The sequence below is a fragment of the Bombus bifarius genome, unplaced genomic scaffold (genome assembly GCF_011952205.1).
Source record: "Bombus bifarius isolate JDL3187 unplaced genomic scaffold, Bbif_JDL3187 scf7180000008192, whole genome shotgun sequence".
In the NCBI taxonomy this organism is placed as follows: domain Eukaryota; kingdom Metazoa; phylum Arthropoda; class Insecta; order Hymenoptera; family Apidae; genus Bombus; species Bombus bifarius.
In genome coordinates this window covers 113,696-133,172 of record NW_022884500.1, presented here as the reverse complement: position 1 = coordinate 133,172, position 19,477 = coordinate 113,696, and the positions used below count along the sequence as shown (strand labels likewise).

The window sequence follows — 19,477 nt, the reverse complement described above, 5'->3', positions numbered from 1 at the left end:
ACGCGTTCAAAGAAAAGCAGACAAATTTATTACTCGATCTATCATAATTTTCATTAAGCTGTTTCAAGCGACACTTAGTAAACGATACAATAACGCGATTAGATCTCTTTATCTCTTATGGGAACAAAATGATGTATATTAAATAAAGTTAGAGACAGTATGGAATATCTAGTTCACTCGTTTTCTGGCTGTTCGTCTAGCGAATGCTTGACATATTCTGCTTCAACAAACTGAGACCATCGCAAACAATGAACAGGAAGCGCCTACGGCTGACACCCTAACTTCACTCAATGCTCGATGTTTAAGCCGAGCGCAATTCGTATTAGGTCAGAAGCGTTGATTTGTCTTGTAAATTATATTTCAACAAATATCGATACATTTCATGCGTGTCATGGAAAATGCGAATACATGACTTAAAGGACACTTTGAAATCATTTGCTTCGTATGTGTATGTGTACTTGGCGTGTTTATTGTACGTCTCAATCTAGGCCGATTCTTCAGTATAGTACCGTGAAAATTGATTTTCAAACGACCTATAAATCGAAGAATTAAATATTCTCTATGCTTTTATTTTATGATTATCTTAATTTATCCAAAGAATTATGAACACACGCGAAAAGTCTGATCCGATGTATCGCGGTCGCGCGTTTTGTCAGCGGGCGAATCGTGCGAATGAACGTGTAGCCTATGTGCGTGGAGATGTGATTCGTAGTTGAAGCCTTCGTTACAAGTATCGCATTTGTAAGGGTACAATTTCGATGGTTCGTCCGGATAATGCTCCAACTTGTTGTGATGATAAAACTTGTACTTTCCTTGAAACGACTTACCACATATTGCGCATAAAAAATCATTGCCCTTGTAATAATACGTGTTATGCTCGACTAATCTTTCGTAGGATTCGAATAACAAATGGCATATATTACAGATTGGTTTATCTTCCACAACACAATCGGAATTCAGCACCAGCCTAGAATCTTGCCCATTATGAAAGTGTCGTTCGTGAATTTGAAGACTCTGTTTCTTAACAAATCCTTGATTGCAGAACTTACAAAAGAATTTGTAGTTCACCGAACACGAAGGCACATGAGTAGCAAGCATGTGAAACTGTAAGAATCTTTTAGTGGAAAACATCGTGTTACAAACGTTACACTTTTCTGTGGCTGTTTGGCGATAGGTGCGCTCGTGTATGCACAAATTTTTAAATGTTTGGAATTGTGTTCCACAAGTAGTGCAAGGAAACTTTGTTCTGTTCATCTTGTCCGCTTGATGACCCTTTACGCATGCAATCCCATTAAGTAACCTTCTGTGTTTTGCAGCTGTATCGAATGACGAAGAGAAAGTATCATCCGTATTAAGCGCACTCGGAGACAAATAATTTTTCAAAGATCTTGTCGTCCCACCCGAAACATCCAACATTTGTTCCAAATCAGGCGACTGTACTATGCCGAGTTCCATGTCACTTGGTTCTTTCAAGGACCGAGACAAATGGTTTACACGAGGTACACGTTGTTTATTTCTTAACACTTTCATTCGACGACATACATTCTCGTGTTGTTTCAAACATGAGTATAGCCAAAATCGTTTGTGACAACCTTTGCATTTGTGTTGTTTCTTGAATGCATTGCAATTTATTTCAACATCAACCGGTGAAGCGTCCTTTTTTGATCTTATGGTCTTCAAACAATGCAGAATCATGTGCCGCTTCAACAGTGCCGACGTGTCAAACTTCTCATAACACACGCAACATTCCCTTCGTTTAAACACACCATGCTGACGTAGATAGTGAGTTAGTAACTTATTCATGGACGTGTAACGCGCGTTGCATATGCTCGAAATGTAAATCGTATGGAACAATTTCATGTGCTCGCGCAGGTTTTTCTTCGAAGAAAACGATTTTTTACAAATATGACATTGAATTATTTTCTGCTGACAGACTTTAAAGTTCTTCTGAAATTCAACCGATTCTTGTTGCAGTACGATTAATCTATCAGCGGAAGATTTTACAAATTCATTGAATCGCTTTGACGCAATCGTGTCAGCTTTCAAAGGCATGTTACATGTCGAGCTTGTTTCGCGAAAACCTTCAAATTCCTCTTTCACATTTTTCGATACTGCTTGTTTGAAAGCGTCTTCGACTTCGTCTTCGTCTTCATCTTCGTTTGACACAAAACTAGTAGGCTCCAAGAATATGTCGCATTTCTCCAAGCGGACCACACATTCTTTACACTCTAATAAATCGTAAGAATCATATAAAGAAGAACATCTTTTCACTGGCCTAAGGTTGTAAGACATATTGTGCGAGGTATTAGAGCTTTCAGATTCAGCTTTTATTTCGTTCCTTAATAAAGATATCATTGTCTTTAAATTCACACGAATTTGAACAAATGATCTTTTCCTAACAGGAGATTCGATTCGCTTAACAGAAGAAGACATCTGAATAACTTCTGCAGCCGTTGATGTCTTGTTACTAAATGTCTCGAGCGTTAAAGTTGGAATAATAATCGCAGTAACAGGAATATTCTCCGGATCGATAACTTTTTCCGGGCTAACCCATCTGTCATTCGGTTTGTCTTTGTACGTCGATATGAAGTCTGTAAGGACGGATTGCTTCATTCTTTTCGAAGGTGTACCATGCGAATCGTTTAACCATTTCGGATGCGTAAACTTGATCTTGCTACTCGAATCCTTGGTGGATGTATTCTTTGAGTCATTAGATAGTTTCAAAGATATATTTATTGAGCTATTTACGTTCTTTGAGCAGGGACTGTGTGAAGTTTTTGATTCTGCCATGACTATATCATCCGAATGATTCGACTTTCCTAACGATTCTGGAGATGTTTTCATAATTTTGCTTCCACCAGAAAATATTGCGTTCCCATGCGCATGGAATAAATGAGACTGGACATGTCTTTTATAGGAAAACTTTCGGTTACAAAAATTACACTTATATCCAGACAATTTTTTCGTACAACATCGCTTCTTTAAATGACGTATTAACGAAATATGCATAGTGAAGATTGCAGTGCAATTATCACACTTAAATACATTACAGCTATATAATTTATTATGCAGTTCCAATAAATGTTTAGCTTGAAAAGTTAACAAACAAACATTGCAACTTATTCTGTTGTTTGAAGGTACTTTATGTTTACTTTTTCGTTTATCAGGATCCGATTTGTTATTTTCTAAATACGTACTTTCTTGAGGAAACGCGGATTCTTCATTGTTACAATAAACGTCGTCCGAAGATTCACCTTTAAACGTCGCTGTTTCATTTTTATTCCCTGTATTTGTATCAACTGGCGACAAATCATCGCAGATCTCTGGATCGATTGGCTCTTTTTTTATTGTTATTGCATATTCAGAAGGCTGAAAAAAGATACAAACCAAATGTAACATCCTAAGAAACGAAAAATCTATGAAACAGTCCTAGTCTAGTAATTGAAGTCAATCGTACCATAAATCATGGGTAGGATAGAAAGCTACGTATAGAGCTACAGAACTAGATACTAGAAAGAACGGTTTATGACGTCATGTTTATCAGTTAGTCAGGTTCTACCATTAAAAACAATACATAACTGCACAAATCCAGAATACTACGTACATAACAAGAGAGGTGTAAATTTTGTGTAAATTTACGGCTCCATTAGAATTACAAAGAAACTTTTCCTCAACTCCTAACGTTTACCATAGGACAGGGCCGATCGATATTTTCAAACTATTGTGTAGCGAAGTCGACTATATTCAACTCTCAATTATATTCAAATGTAAGAAAAATCAGATTCGCAAACAATACTTTTAGCATGGTTGTTTAACATTATTTCATGAATGTATTCTTCCAGGTAACAAATTAGTACAAAACAACGAGCGGTCCTTCTACATGTTTAGCAAATTGTATATTATAAATGAGAAATAAAATGTACGACAGAGTAACAAACACCATGCAAAACGCTAAAAATTCCATATCATTTGAAAATATAAAAAAACAACTCAAAATGTTTGCAAAAATCACCATGAATTGTTTAAAATAGAAATATTTGTATCGAATTCGGTGGAAAATATTGTGGAATCAATTGCGATCAGCAACCGATGTGAGAAACAGTTAATGGTAATACCTGGTCAAACAGAAAGAAAACATGACTGTCAACGGTGCTTACATACGCTGAAACACTGATGCGATGAACGCATCAACGTATTCTGTTCTTTTATGATGTATATTGGCTTGCATCGATGCAGAAAGTAATATATTTTCTTAATTGGTAAGCAAAGCCAATGGATATATATTAAGTATATATTGATATACTGATATCATTTCATGAGACTTTGGAGTCGATGCGTGGCGTCATTACAATACGTTTCAGTTTGTACAGGCTGCTCAACGAATTTTCTACGCTAGACTATACTAGAACTTCTGTCCCGATGCTGTTCGGGCAGTAAGGGACATATGCAAAATTCCTCCCTTTTCACTATGTTGCCAATTTGTGTAAGAATATATATACACGCAGGCACGCGCACATGCACACGAATGCAAACGTGTATCTGTGCCTTGTTATAACTGTGTGTGGAAAAATTTTGTACATAAACTCACAGCAGCAATAGTTTTCATAACGCATGCACAAATTTAAACCTGGGCATGAGGGTACACGAGCGTTAAAACAGACATACGTTTTACAGTCATTTCGTACGTACATAGAAGTCACGGCATACGAGCGTTGCCTGTTTTGCAGAGTTGGCGTCGAAGCGCTAAATTTCTAGTTCTCAAAAATAGCGATTGTTCTTGACTGTGGCGTAAACCATGCTTAACGGAACGTTCGCGACATTGTGTTGTAAAACTCCAATAATATTTCTTTTTAATCTGAATCGATATCGAAGTGCGTTAAAAACTGTAAATAATTTGATTCATACAAATGATTTTTGCAACAACAAATGATTTATAATCAACAAATCTAAAAATCTTTGCACAAAATAGAAAAGTTTTCATTCCGATACAACTATTTGCTATAGAATAATCGTTGGACATACGTAAAAAATACGTACTCATCGAACTGAGAACGAATAACTAATGATACGTTCGTGTGACCTGCTCTATTTAAGGTTATAATTGTATAACCTTATTTAATTGTACAACAAAGCATGCCTCAGCTGAATCCAATGCCCGTACTCATATAAATACATCAGTGAAAAGGTAACGCACGTTGCCAATGATGAATGTTCCTGGTACATGTGTGAGTTTTAATCTATTATACGGCAATATATTTTTTACAACTTACGTTGTTTCAACGCTCGTATGCTTCGACGCTTGTATGCTTCGACGCATCAATGTGATAAAAATCTTATCTGTAACATGCATCTTTCTTATTAATTCACTTCGTATCGTACGAATAAATAGATAACAGTGATTTACAATAATATTACATAAAACATATTTATATATGTATAAATATCAATTTTATACTCTACAAGCCTAGGAAAATTAACAACAAATAATAATAGCACAAATGGTAAACATAATCACTATACTAAATATTAACATATTAATGAAAATCATTTGTAATTCAATATTTCCATTTTTATAAAATAAAATATGTAAATGAAATTTAATTGTAAGATGATCACATTCGTATAAACTCATTACTCTACAACGGAGCAATTAAATATTATATTGATAACGAGAATAAGCAAAATTGCATCGATGCTAGACATTCTGCATTACTTTAGTATTTTTAATCCATGTATTATTATTGAGCCATAATATATAAAGCATAGACGCAAGAGATCATAGCGCGTTGGCCAAAGAAATCTTACAATTGACAGATACATTATACAAAATTTTATATACCATGGTGGAAATTCCGTCTAATTCAACAATTAAATTTCATTTCTATTACAAATCACAAGTTTGCGTCACAACGGCCAAAGAAGCAAATCTTACTTTGTCATATTGAAATAGTTAAAGAAAGTGGTACATAAACATTAATTTAATATGTTATATTAACCAAGATTTATAGAAACAAAGTATATTATTCAATACGGTCAAAGTTCTCTTATCGAATGATGTTTCAAAAGGTACTTACGTCCATTTTGTTGTCCAATTTTATATCCACGGAGATTGCATCAACGGGGCGTACGCAAATTAACACTCGGGCTATTTGCTTTATGAAATTATTATTATTATTAGACCAACTGCTTGCCTGTGCACAAAGAAAATCTATGATTAGTGAGTAGTAGACTTTAATAATATCTTCAAAGAACAATTCGCGTTTTCCTTAAAATATGTTATAACTGTACGATAACAGTAGCAACTTGTAAATAAATATAGAAATTGTATGAAATACAGTTATCAAATATATTTAACAAAACTGTAATTATTTAATAAAAAGTCGTGAAATTAATGAAAAGCAGAAGACAATGGAAAATATTTCAGGTTAACGTGTCATACATGATCTTAAAAGTTGTTTACACTCACTTATTATTCACTTATTATTCACTTATTATTCACTTGCATCCAGAACATGTTTTCCTTTGTTAATAGTTCGCGTCGAAATAGAATGTAAATTTTTTTTATACACATATAAACTTGCACAGAGAGAAAAAATACCGTTCAAACTCGGACACCACCATGAGCAGCACTGTGGGCATTAAAATGGCATCACCCACTAGTAGCAAACATGCCGCTCAATTCAGACAGATTCACGTGGCTACAGCGCATGCGTGTTACTGAGTAGATGTTCTGACTAAGTTCACGTTATGTCCAATATAATTTTCTTCTTCACGTATCTACATAAACTCACGTTATATATGTATGTATATCTGTGTATCTAAGAAGCAACATCAACACACGTCAATGAATATCTGATTATTCCTGAATCATAAGTATTGTGAGCATCGCATTCGTATACACAGGTCTGTAAACTCCAATAGGGGGGTGGGGGGGTAATGCTCTTAATATTCGGAAATGTGCTTTACAAATCGACCGTTAGTCGTAGCGCTGGCATTGATTTGTTAACACCATTGTTTGCATTATCACAGAAGGTAAAGAATATAAACTAAATTGCTTTTTATAATTTTCATCAATATACTTAAAGTAGACATACAGTATTTCACGTGATACAAAAGAATGTTGTTTAAATAAATGTAGTTTTACATAAGGGGGGCTAAGGTTAATTCGTACAAAAAAAGGCATGTTTTTGTGAATTTTTTGTGACGTCAGAGTTAAAATCTCTTTATTAAAATCAATAGTAAATTAAAGTATGACATTCGAAGAATATTGTATAAAATTTTCACGGAGAAATATTTAAAAATACGGCAATGGCAGTGTTACGTCGGGCGACCCTCTACCTAGACCAGGCCATACACCGCGGGTCAGATGGAAACCAGATGTCCGCTCATCCTTACTGCGTACCCTCAATAGTCTTAAGGACCCATCATAAATCTCAGTAATTTGCTAGCTAAGGTCCTTCAGACACAGCAAATATCTTTATTCTAAATCACTTTCTAAAGAGTATTGTCTACTACGGCTTTATTTATTTGTTTGTTAAAATTACAATCAATTCTCGCGTTGAGAATTTTCAGTAATTTTTCTGGCGTGGCGCAGTGATATGGCTGATTATTTATAATAAGTTAATATTTATTATAGATAAATATAATTTATAAGTAAGTATTATAAATAAGTGAATATTGCTTAATTTTTGATAACTAAATGAATCTGGCGTTTAGGTCTAGCGGGTAGTGCCTCTTCAGCCTGCGAATCTGGTCCGTCGTATGAAGTAGTCCAGTGATTATGGGGTTTCGGTGTTTGTTGAATCTTTTGCTATATCTGTCGCTATATTTTGCTATTTCCTCTTTGACTGTGGGTATCTTGAATTGTTTCGTTGGTAACATACCAAGGTGCGTCTATTAAGGATCTTATCGTTTTCGATTGGAAGCGTTGAAGTATTTCAATGTTGGAGTTACTTGCTGTTCCCCATAGTTGGATTCCGTAGGTCCAGACAGGTTTTATTACGGTCTTCTGGAGGGTAATTTTATTCTGTAGGTTTAGTTTGGAGCGTCGGCCCGTGAGCCAATAGAATTTGTTTAGTTTGTCCTTTAGTTGCTTCGTTTTATCTGAGATGTGTTTTTTCCACGTTAGTCTCTTGTCCAGGGTCATGCCCAGGTATCTGACTGAGTCCCTGCTAGGAACTGTTGCATTGTTGATGGTGACCTGGGGGCAGGTTTGTTTTCGGAGCGTCAAGGTTACATGTGAGGATTTCTTTTCGTTAATTTTGAAGCCCCATTTATGAAACCACTTTACCATGGAGTCGAGACTTCGCTGGAGAGTGGATGAGGCTATTACCGGGTCTAGGTGGGTAGCTAATAGCGCTGTGTCGTCTGCAAATGTTGCTATTGTTATCTCGTTTGGTATAGATAAGTCGGCAGTGTAGATGGGGTACAGTAGGGGTCCGAGGACACTACCTTGGGGTATGCCGGATTCTATTGGGAATGTTGCGGAAGTGGCATCTAGGCATTTAACCATGAATTGTCTATTGGTTAGGTAAGATTTTAGGATGGAGTAGTGGGGGTGAGGTAGGATCTTTTTAAGCTTGTATAGTAGCCCTTCATGCCATACTTTGTCGAATGCCGGTTGGATGTCTAGGAAAACCGCTGAGCAATATTTTTTCTTTTCGAGTGTTTGGCTGATCGTATGGGTTATGCGATGGATTTGCTCTACTGTTGAATGTTGTTTTCGGAAGCCGAATTGGTGATCTGGGAGTGTTTCCAAGTTCTCTAGGAGTGGAAGGAGTCGATTCGTGAGCATCTGCTCGAATAGTTTAGACAGGGTAGGTAAAAGACTGATTGGGCGATAGGAGCTGGTTTCGTTTATCGGTTTACCGGGTTTAGGGATGAGGGTAATCAATGAGATTTTCCAGGCCTTAGGATAGTGTACAAGGCGAAGGATAGCATTAAAAATCGATGTGATGAGTGCGATCCCTTTTATGGGAAGTTCCTTGATTGCTTTATTGCCTATTAGGTAGTGTCCTGCTGCTTTCTTGGGGTTGAGGCGACTGATTGTTTCTATAGTCTCTGCAGAGGAGAAGGGTTCGATAGGAGGGGACATTTGGAAGGGGGTGTGCAAGTATTCAGTAACGTCCGCGGCAGCTATGGGGGAATGGGGTTTGAATACTTTAGACAAGTATTTAGCAAACAGGTCGGCTTTTTCTATAGGGCTTCGCGCCCATCCACCTTGCGGACGGCGGATAGGTGGGATTATTTGTGGAGGGCGTGTGAGTTTCCTGGAGGCCTTTCATAGTGAGTAGTTAGAGTCGGCTGTGGGAGATAAGCTGGCGAGGTATTTTTGGAAACAGTCGTTTTTATAATTTTTTATGGTTTTGGATAGCTTTCTAGTTGCGTTGTTTAGTTTGCGTTTGTCATCCGGTGTTCTATGGGTCTGCCATACTCTTCTTAGTCTACGTTTTTCTGCTATTTTTTTAGTATGTATTGGGGATATTCTTGTTTGCTGATAGACGTCTTTGTCGGTGTGGAGAGGCGGATGGCGTTTGTTATGCTCGTGTTTAAGTATTCCGTGGCTGCTTCGATTTCTTCCTTAGATTTTAGTGGAGTTAAGGCTGAAGTTGAGTGTGTAAAGACTTCTCTAAAGAGTTGGTGTGTTGGTTGTGAATGGAGCCATTAGGTGTATTCTCGATGATTGTTGAACTGACTGTTGCTATCACGGGGGAATGATCAGAGGAGAGATCAGCCGAGGAGTTGATTTGGATGTGTCTTGATGAGATATCTTTAGTTACGAAGAAGTCGAGAAGGCGGGTATTTTGTTGGTGTCAGTGGGCCAGTATGTGGGTTCGTATGTGGTGAGGTAGTTGAGGTTGTTGTTTATTATGCTGTTTAAGAGGTTTTTGCCTCTTGCTGTAACCAGTCTGCTGCCCCATTGGATGTGCTTGGCGTTATAGTCTCCCCCATCCATGAATTTATTGCCCAGGGTGTCCAGGAAGTTATCAAAGTCTTCTTTGGCGATGGAGTGTCTGGGAGGGCAGTATACTGCTGAAGTGGTGATTGTGCCATGACAGTCTTCTATTGCTACGTTTGTTGCTTGGAGGTAGTCTGTCTGGAATGATGGAAGTTCGTAGTGCTTAATACTTGCTTTTATTATTATTCCGGTGCCACCGTGGGCCTTTCCGCTGGGGTGTTGGGTATGGTAGAATTTATAACCGTTTACATTCAGGTAGTTTTTGTCGGTGAAGTGGGTTTCCGATACGAGCATTACGTCGATTTGCTGGTGTTTTAGGAAAAGTTCTAGTTCAAATTTGTGTTGCGCTAGACCGTTGGCGTTCCAAAGAGCTATGCGCCTTGGTTTTATTTTGCGTCGAGGCGTATTAATTTATCCATGATGAGTGTTAGTAGCGATAGCAAATTATTTATTTGCTCTGATTGTTTCTCTATTAGTTTTTCAAGCCTAGAGAAGTTGTCTGTGTTAGGTGGGTTGGGGACACTATTTTGGGGAAGATTCCTTTGGCTATTCGGGTTATTTTGGATGCCTTGTACTGCTTGGGCATAGGAGGTTGAGGTGGTAATGAATTTGGTAGGACTGGGTGTTTGGTTGGTTGAGGGGATTGGGGTAGTCGTGAATTTTGGCGGGCTGGGTGTTTGGTTGGTTACCTCTTTTGCTCTGAGTTTAGGGTACCTGTTTGTGTACAGGGTTTTGTAGGCTGAGCAGCCTTTGTTGTTGTCAGGATGATCACCTTGACAGTGGATGCATTTCGCTGGGGTTTCCGGTGGTTTACTGCATTGGTCAGTGGGGTGTGTACCTGCACATTCAACACAGCGGCATGTGTGGTTGCAGTATTTTTGCGTGTGGCCGTGCCTTTGGCACCTTTTGCATTGAACTATCTCTTTTTTGACAAGCGGTGGTTCGAATTTTACTATCGCGTTCATTAGGCGACTGATATTGTAGATTTCCTTATTGTTCGGCTTTTGTTTTATGTCTATGAAAAATAAGGATAACGGGTCTTTCGAGACTCTATGCCTTATATTACTTACGTTGATGACTTCGTGGCCGAGTTTTGAGAGTTCGTATTTGAGTTCGTCTATGTCTGCTGAGTGGTGGATGTTTCATAGGACCACCCGGAAAGGCCTTTCCTGTTTGAGTTGGTAGGTGTGGAAGTTGGCGTTCAGGGTCCTAAGTATCTTGGTGAGTTTTCTGTAAGCTTCTGGGTTCCTCAGCAGTATTTTTACTTTATTGTTATTTATCTTTAGGTTATAGTCCTCCTTGGAGATATCTCTCTCTAAGGACTTGATCATTGTCTGTATGTCGATGACGTCGTCCAGAAATATTGGTGGGGGGGGAGGGGATTCTCTGTGATTGTTGGTTTGGCGGCGGGTCTGCGATTTCCATGGCGTCGTTAGTTGATTGCAGTACGGCGAACCTGTTGTGGGTGTTTATTTGTATCGTTGATTGTTCGTTCCGGGTGTCGATTGTGTATGGTTTTGCTGTTTCTATTTTCCGTTTCTAATATTAGCGTCGTTGGTGCGGAGAGTTCTGCTACACTTCTGCCACGGGGGAGGTAGCGCGGGGTAGTTGCGAGTCTGCTCCGGAGAGCCTGGTCGCGATTGCTGGGCCATCATCGAGCTAGTTAATTCGAAATGAATAACTAGTCGTGAGGCTATGAGGCTAGTATTCGGGTTGGGGTTAGGTGCGTGGAATTTTCTTCTCCCTAAAGGGTAGGAAACACTTGGCTGTGTTCACTTTCGACGGTTGGGCGACACGTGTTGTTTTCGGACTACACTGGGCGCTAGAGACACGTCTGCACGCTTCGGCACTCCACAGCGAACTGGTCGAACAAATTGTCTATGAGAAATATCAGGCCCTACAGCTTCAGTATTACGACTCTGTATTCGCTGACGTAGGTAATTACCCGTAATAATTTGTTTACGGTTGGCCAGGTAGTTGCAGCGGGGTGAAAATGGTTATGGGCGCTAAGGATGTCCGATCAACATCGATGACTGGCCAAAGGATGGGACATCCACAAGGCTGCTGGTCACCAGGATAATCTCCAGTGGACTTGGGAGCACACCAGTTGAAAATGAGTCACGTCGATCCGCATACTACTCTCGCTTACTAAGACTGATATCTCGCGACCATGCTAATTGTATAATGTTTATAAGTAGCTATTAATGAATTATAATGATACAGTATTATAATTTGCGTACAGATGTCGATGGTATTGATTTAGAACTGTAACCAATTTTATAATAGCATTGATAAAGATAAATGCTGTGCAAGAAGTATTCACTTAATTGTAAAGTACCGTTGAATTTTTTAAACCGTTTTTCTCGAAAACGCTAAAAATGGATGTGCAATATTTGAACAATAAATTTTCAATATACAAATATACGAAATATTATGTTTAAAAATCTGAAGAAGTAATCTATTTTTTAAAATTTAAAGTGGCTAGGTAGTATTACTTATAAAGTTTATTGAATCCAATTTATATAACGATTTAAGACGATTTAAGTTTATTAGTTCTTTTTGGCATCGATTTTCAAACAACTTGTGTGTAGAAACTTGACATGTTGCTAAATAAATTTCAAACAAAATGATAGTATATTTCCAGATTAAAAAAAATTTTCATTTGACAATCTACAAAATAAAACTGTATTTGGTAATTCATAATTTGTAATCATTCATAAATCGAAAAATAGGAGCAACTTTTTGTATTAAATATATAATTATTTAAAAAACTTAAATTTTTATGAGTAAGCAGAAAGGAAAACCATTAATAGTTTCGGAAACCAAAAATTGTTTTGGCAGTTAAAATACATAAAAGCTCGAAAAAATTAAGGGCATGATGTATTCTATTTAAAATCATTGGTTTAGAAGATCGTTTGAGAATGAACATATATGTACATATTAACATACTAATCAAAGTATAGAATTCCAAACTTCGTTTACGGTGTTCTGTCCTACGATCTATTTGTAATTTCATATTAAAATTTAATTTTAATTTTCACCGCTATAAACGCTACAATCTTATTCTGTACTGAATCGGTAACATTGGGAAAGACACTAAAATGGTAAGGAAACTCTAGAGTACGGTTGCATACACAGGCCTGAACATTCTAGTGGGAAAGATCGCGATTATATAAACAGGCACAAAAAAATTCTCGTTCTGCGTATGAGTGATATGTTATAAACGTCTCTGACAAAGCAAGAGACAAAACACTCCATGTTCATTTTTTGCGACTTCATTTTCGGATAGTTTTCGATCGATTTGTTGAGCTTTTACATTTAACGCTACTTTCGCTATTCTTACCACTGAAGGTAAATTATGTAAACTAAACTACTTTTTATAACATTTCTTAACATATTCAAAGTAAACATACAGAAGAATGTTATTTCAGTAAATGTAGACCTATAAAGAAGAACAGAGTTCAGTTGCAGACACGGCCGTGTTGCAGATTGCAGACACAGGGCACGTCACGCAACGAAGCCCAACAGACTAACAAATCGATTGAAGCACCTTACTTTTAGAAACATTTTCTGACTCATAAGTGATTTATCCCCTCCACTCTAATTTCCAGACCTGTGTATACAACCATGATCTATTATAGGGCTCGTAAATCTTGGGAAGAAAAAAGCATTGAGTGCCAGGTCTATTCTGTATTATGTCTGTATTACCACTCAATGCATTTCTTCATCCCAACCTTACCGACAAGGTACAGAATCAAGGATAAATATAGAGATCAACGTTTATGGACGAAACACAGTCAAAAAATAGACACTGAGGATAAGAGCCTCTGATGATCAACGATTGCACTATCCGCCAATGTGCTCCTGATGGTAGAAACGATTGAATGCCAGAGGAAACATACATACACTACCAAAGGTGAGTTTGGGGTACTTATTTATGCTTAGTATAAATTGTTTTCTATTGCTTTTATTTTCTAGTTATTTTCTTATAAATTTATTATTATTATCCTAACGTCAACAATTTTCATTTATTCGTTACATGTATATGTATATCATTTCTTATTATAATTGTTTACGAGATTGGTATTGATTAACATATTTTTCAATTAACATATATATATAAGATAGTCTGAAAGATATTAAAAATTTAAAGATAATAAAAATTTTAATGACGCGTTATAATTAATATATATTTTTATTGATTGTTTAGCCAAATGTATTTATTATAGCAGTAAAAACGGGTTGAAGCATAAATTCTGCATTTTGAATTTAGCAATTTTGTTCGTCGAAACGACTTTGCGCTCATTATAATTTAACTATTATTACTTATGAACATTAATAAATATTTTTGTTATCAAGGGCATCATTCAGAAGGCAATCAATATCAGCTGCCACTTAGAAAAGATTATCTGATTTTAAATAATAAAGATATAAGTTAAAAAAATGTTTTACCTGACATTTATAAAACGCATGAGAAACATGAATCAATACGAACAAGGAAGTAGGAGGTATCCGAGTCCTGAATAAAAGTTTCACTGATAAAGTAATAGAGAAAATATTTTCAAAATATAAAACGGACAATCCCCGTTTACTCTGTGATAAACTTTGTGGTCGAGCCAGGTAGGAAGGAACCTAATGATTTTACAGGAAAAAGTTTAGAATGCAATATAGGTGTTGAAAAGACCTACAAAGTGAGATCTATAAAGTTAAAATCTGTCCATACGTTAACTTTCAAAAGAATATAGAATATTCCTTCCATTTTTATGGTAGCGGATCGGTATAAATTCTTTCTTCTTATTTATTTAATAGAAAAGTCATACTTTTTTAGAGCCACGAATTTTTACCTTTCTCAGTATCCACATTTTTCATTCTACTTTTTTTCTGTAAAATCGTTATGAATTCTCCGATCATTACCGATCGCTTCCTTCTACACACGAAAACCCTTCTTTTCACACCCTTATGTATTTTTCTAATAATTGTAATAATAACAACGTTGGCAAAGAGTGTAGCAGGATAAGAAACTCAAAAGCGTCCTTGAACCGATCTTTACCAAACAATGGTTTACTCGATAGCTTACCGAAAGAAAACATCGTAAACCAATTCTCAACATTTCACCTCGACCGGGAGGTAGTTGTTACAGTTGTACAATACATTACGATTTTTATGATTGACGATGTAAATTTGTTTATTGCAGTAAAAGTCAAATCAAAAAGTTTTCTTGTTTTCTCGGTTCTCCCTTAACTGTGAGGTGTATTTCAGTTGTATGATAAACTAAGTGATGAATTTCCTGGTTTTAAAAAAGTAATCAGGATTCTATGGAGAATGATTATTCCAAGCTTCGTGAAAAACAGCGTTTCGATTCAAATCCTACACGTACGATGTACCGCTTAGCTTTTCGACATATTTTATTAACGAATTTTATATACATGTACGAGCAAAGGAAGCAATATCACGTGTTCAGAAACTCGCCCATCAGTTGAATGTGAAATTAATGAGTCGCTTTCCATCAAATTCACAAACTCTAACGCAATAGTTGATATTCAATTATTTGATTGTGAGTATTTTGCCGGTGAATTATGAAAGCTCGTGGAAATTGTCGAAGCTGCCGACGTGATAGAAAGTATATACTCGTGAAGAGTATCCTGATTGGTTTGATTAAGAAAATCTAACGAACATAGAACAAACGCGTTGAACTTGTTACGCATTAAATTTTATTCTAGAATTCGCGTGGATGATAATTGTATTAAGATCGAAACAACGTTTGTATAAAACGCATGAAATTAAAAATTGTTTGAGATTTGTAAATGTTTGAAGAAAGACGTTGATGGTTGTTACGTCGCGTGACATAACCGTACGCCATCCCTCGTTGTCTGGTCAGATGTCCACCTACTCTTACTCAGACCCTCAATAAACCTAAGGAGGATAAATTTAAGTATTTTAACAATCAGGACTCTCGAGCCCCGTAAATGTCTTTGATCCTTCGAGTCGGATTATGTGTCAAGTGAAAAGTGCACGCCAGTGACACCCACTACCATACAGTTCGAAGAGGTGTAACCCGTCGGTTGAGGAACGCAACTACGCAGCCTCCCGTCCCAGCTGGACAATCATTATCATAACGAGTTCCAACAAGTTCAATCTCAGGCTCACATCATTACGAGGGTCAACTTCGTGAAGGAAACACCTACACCACGAAGCACATCTTGCGACAAACCACGTCTTGTAACGAGCAGACAACATTAGCTCCTTGCGTCGGAGACGAGGCTACCAAGTCGGCCGATTCACGCTCCTATCGAAACGATTAAACGAATAATCAGGATAAATCCGCCTTATTATTCTACCAGTTGAATGACGCTTGGAATTCGTTTCTATGCCATCCAAAACGAGCTAGAAGATTTAGACGATGAGGAACAGACGCGCGTCCCCGATATAACGAACCAGCATTATGATATAGTAATTGGGTAAAACATCTCATAGATAGCGCACAACCAGCATCGCCGTCGATACCGACAAACTGCGTATCAATGGTAGAATTATTTATATTTTGTGCAATTGTTTTTCGATTAAAGGAAATACGATAAGTTCTTTCGCTGAGAGGTCACATTAATGTTTATGTAACTAATAAATTAAAGTAATTTAGATTAGAGATAGAAAAATGGAATTTCTACTAAGATTCGAACTAGTCTTGTTCGGATCAGACAAAACCGTGTTCCTTTTTTTAATTGTCTCTGTCGTCAAGAATTGTTACATGTTACATCGCTGGGACACCGACGATACGCCAAGAAAAGTATTTAGCATTTAAAATTTTGTTCAAACAAAAACTTAACAAATGAGACCATACACTCTCAACTTAGTTTAGTCTTAGAAATTAAATAATTAGGTAAGCGGAACGCGGCTTTGAAGACTGGTGAAGCACGAGCACGTATTTGACGCAGGTTAAATCGCAACAGTGAGTGTACCCGAACCGAGCGTGGAACGTGGTATGAGTAGCGCGGCTCACTGTGCTAATTACGAGTGAGATTGACAGTGAGTAGGCGGAAGCTACTGTGCTTACTTACTCTTACTTACTCACACTTACTTTTACTTACTCACATCAACGAGATTTATATCTCGGCGTGCTCTTCTCCCATTGGTTCTTTCCGATTTTTTTAGAAGAAGCAGAGATCTAAACCGTTTGGGCGGTCAAAAGACAAAAAATCAACGGCGAGCATGGAAGCATGAACAATTACGACCCGCCATTTCTCGCTCTGATAAGTCGACGTGAACTATGACAGCTCGAAGTTTACCGATCTGGCCGGAGCGCCGGCGCCAACAGTGTCGAACAAGGCTGTCGACTTTTAGGTGTTAGAAAAACAGGCGCGACGAGCTAATGGGCCAGGACGAAAGAAACACGGCAAAAATTGCGGTCCGCATCTTAGTGCCAAAAAATTCTAAAAGTACAAATTTGTGCGTTTCTTATTCTTAACATTACATTATAAAAAAATAAATAAAAACATATATGATACAAATAGAGTAATAGTAATAGATTCGTAATAAAATAACTAGGAAATGAAAGCAGCGAAGAATACTAAATATGATACTAAATTACAATACTAAATATGAATGAGCGTCCCTCATACTTATGGCTGGCAGTATATGTTGTTTACTCTGACAATGATCCATGCCGTGCGCACACTTCTCCTCCACAGTTCATCGGTACGAGCCAGGTTCGCACTATCACGCATTTCTTCTCTCACCGTGTATTCAATCGTTTCTCCCTTTAAGAGCTCTTTGACGGATAGTGCAGCCGTTGATCATCGGAGGCCCTTATTCTCAGTGTTCATTTTTTGGCTGAATTTTGTACATAAGCATTGGTGGTCTCCCTATTCAACTCTGAGGGCAGCTACAAAGGTGTTGACGGGCGGTCGACTGGCGAAAAAATGGATTTGCGACAAAACGAATGATTTATTATAACTTACATGCGTACTCGCTGGTCTGCTTCTCAAGAAAAGGAAGGAATCTCGACAAACACTAACTAATTAACTAACTACCTAGCGAGCGAATACAACTAGATGTTAAAGTAAATTTCAACACTTTCACTTCTGTTTTACGCTGTAAATGGATGATTCCCAGAGTCTGTCTGTGCTTTTGAAAGATCGTGTGCTCCAAGTATTTGGTAAGTATGTCCGCTGTTGAGGTTGTTTGAGGGTTTATACTGCAGTTTAAAGACCCCCTTCTCGTATGCTTGTCTCGTGTATTGATAGAGGACTTTCATGTGCTTGGTTCTTCTATGGCACAAGGAGTGCTTGATCAATTTAATTGTACTCTCGTTACCCATATACAGAGTTTCCAGAATCTCAGCGGGGCCCAGGTGCTCGTTTAGCAGCCTCCTGAACCACATGACCTCTTTCGTGGTCTGGCACGCAGTTACGTATCCCACGGCGGTGGTGGAGAGCGCGGTGGTTTGGCGTCTCTGCGGACTTCAGAATACCAACCTGAATCCAAACTTGGTTATATAACTCGTCAAGTGCCTATACCAGCCATTACTGAGTGTCGCAGGCCGTAGTTTACCACATCTTCGAGGTACCTAAGGATCCGTTGCACCGCAGTCCAGTGAATCTTTTGAGAGTTTTGCAGGTAGCGGCTGACAAGCTTTACCGCGCTCGTGACTACCGAGAGATGGCTCCCCACGTCCTTGTGACGGTCAGCAAGTATTGCCACTGGATTCGCACTTTTGGTACGGAACATCTGTCTGATACAAGACGATGGATCCGCCCTTCTCGCGTAGAATCTGCAATACTAGGAACAGTTCTGCCTTATTATCGGCTACCTCGAATTCTTTGTGCAAATCTCGCAGTAGATGCTGAATTGACTCCTTATCTATTGACGCCAACAAGTCATCGTTGATGTATATGGTCTAGCCTGTCCCTGTGCGTGCCGCTCACGAAAACGCACGAGTCTACGCTCGTGGACTTTAGCTTGAACTTTTTAAAGTTCGGAAAGTTCCAACGCGGTGCGAATTGCTTCAATCCTAAAGACTCCGCTTCAGTTTACAAGGTTTAATACGCTGCCGCCCTCGTACGTACGATTTGGCATGAATTGGTCCAGAGAAGTCAGCATGGATCAGCTCTCCGGTGCGCTCTAGCTCTGTGGTGCTGCAGTGAGAGTCGGTGCATCTTTCCGATGGTGCATTTATTTGCCTCACGCGTCTACAATTGTAGTGAGCCATCTTCTTGTGCTAGCCTTTAAAATTACTGGCTAATACCTTTCTGGTCTTCGTTGGCAAGTCGATGGGGAATCTTTGCAATCTTCAAACTGCACAACATACCCCGGCTCGACGCTCTGTCTCTAACACAATACGGTCATCCTTGTTGAAACTGCATTCATCACTGGGCGATTTCATTTCAACACATCTACCAAATGCTGACACATCTACCATCTACTTTTCATGCCGAACCGTTGAACAATCTCACGTTTATGCAGCCTTGACCACGCATTTCCAGAGAGCTTCTATCTCCAATGCGAATGTACCTTGGCTTGTTA

At 38.1% G+C, this 19,477-nt stretch overlaps 1 protein-coding gene across 1 annotated transcript; it reads right to left on the bottom strand.

Annotated features, from left to right (window-relative positions):
* Positions 1–600: 600 nt before the first annotated feature.
* On the bottom strand, positions 601–17,617 carry LOC117209711 (zinc finger protein 184-like). Its single transcript, XM_033452005.1, has 3 exons — positions 17,575–17,617; positions 10,648–10,796; positions 601–3,369 (listed from the first exon to the last, which is right to left on the bottom strand). Exons 1-3 carry the CDS (start codon positions 17,615–17,617, stop codon positions 601–603), a joined length of 2,961 nt encoding a protein of 986 aa, XP_033307896.1.
* Positions 17,618–19,477: the final 1,860 nt, after the last annotated feature.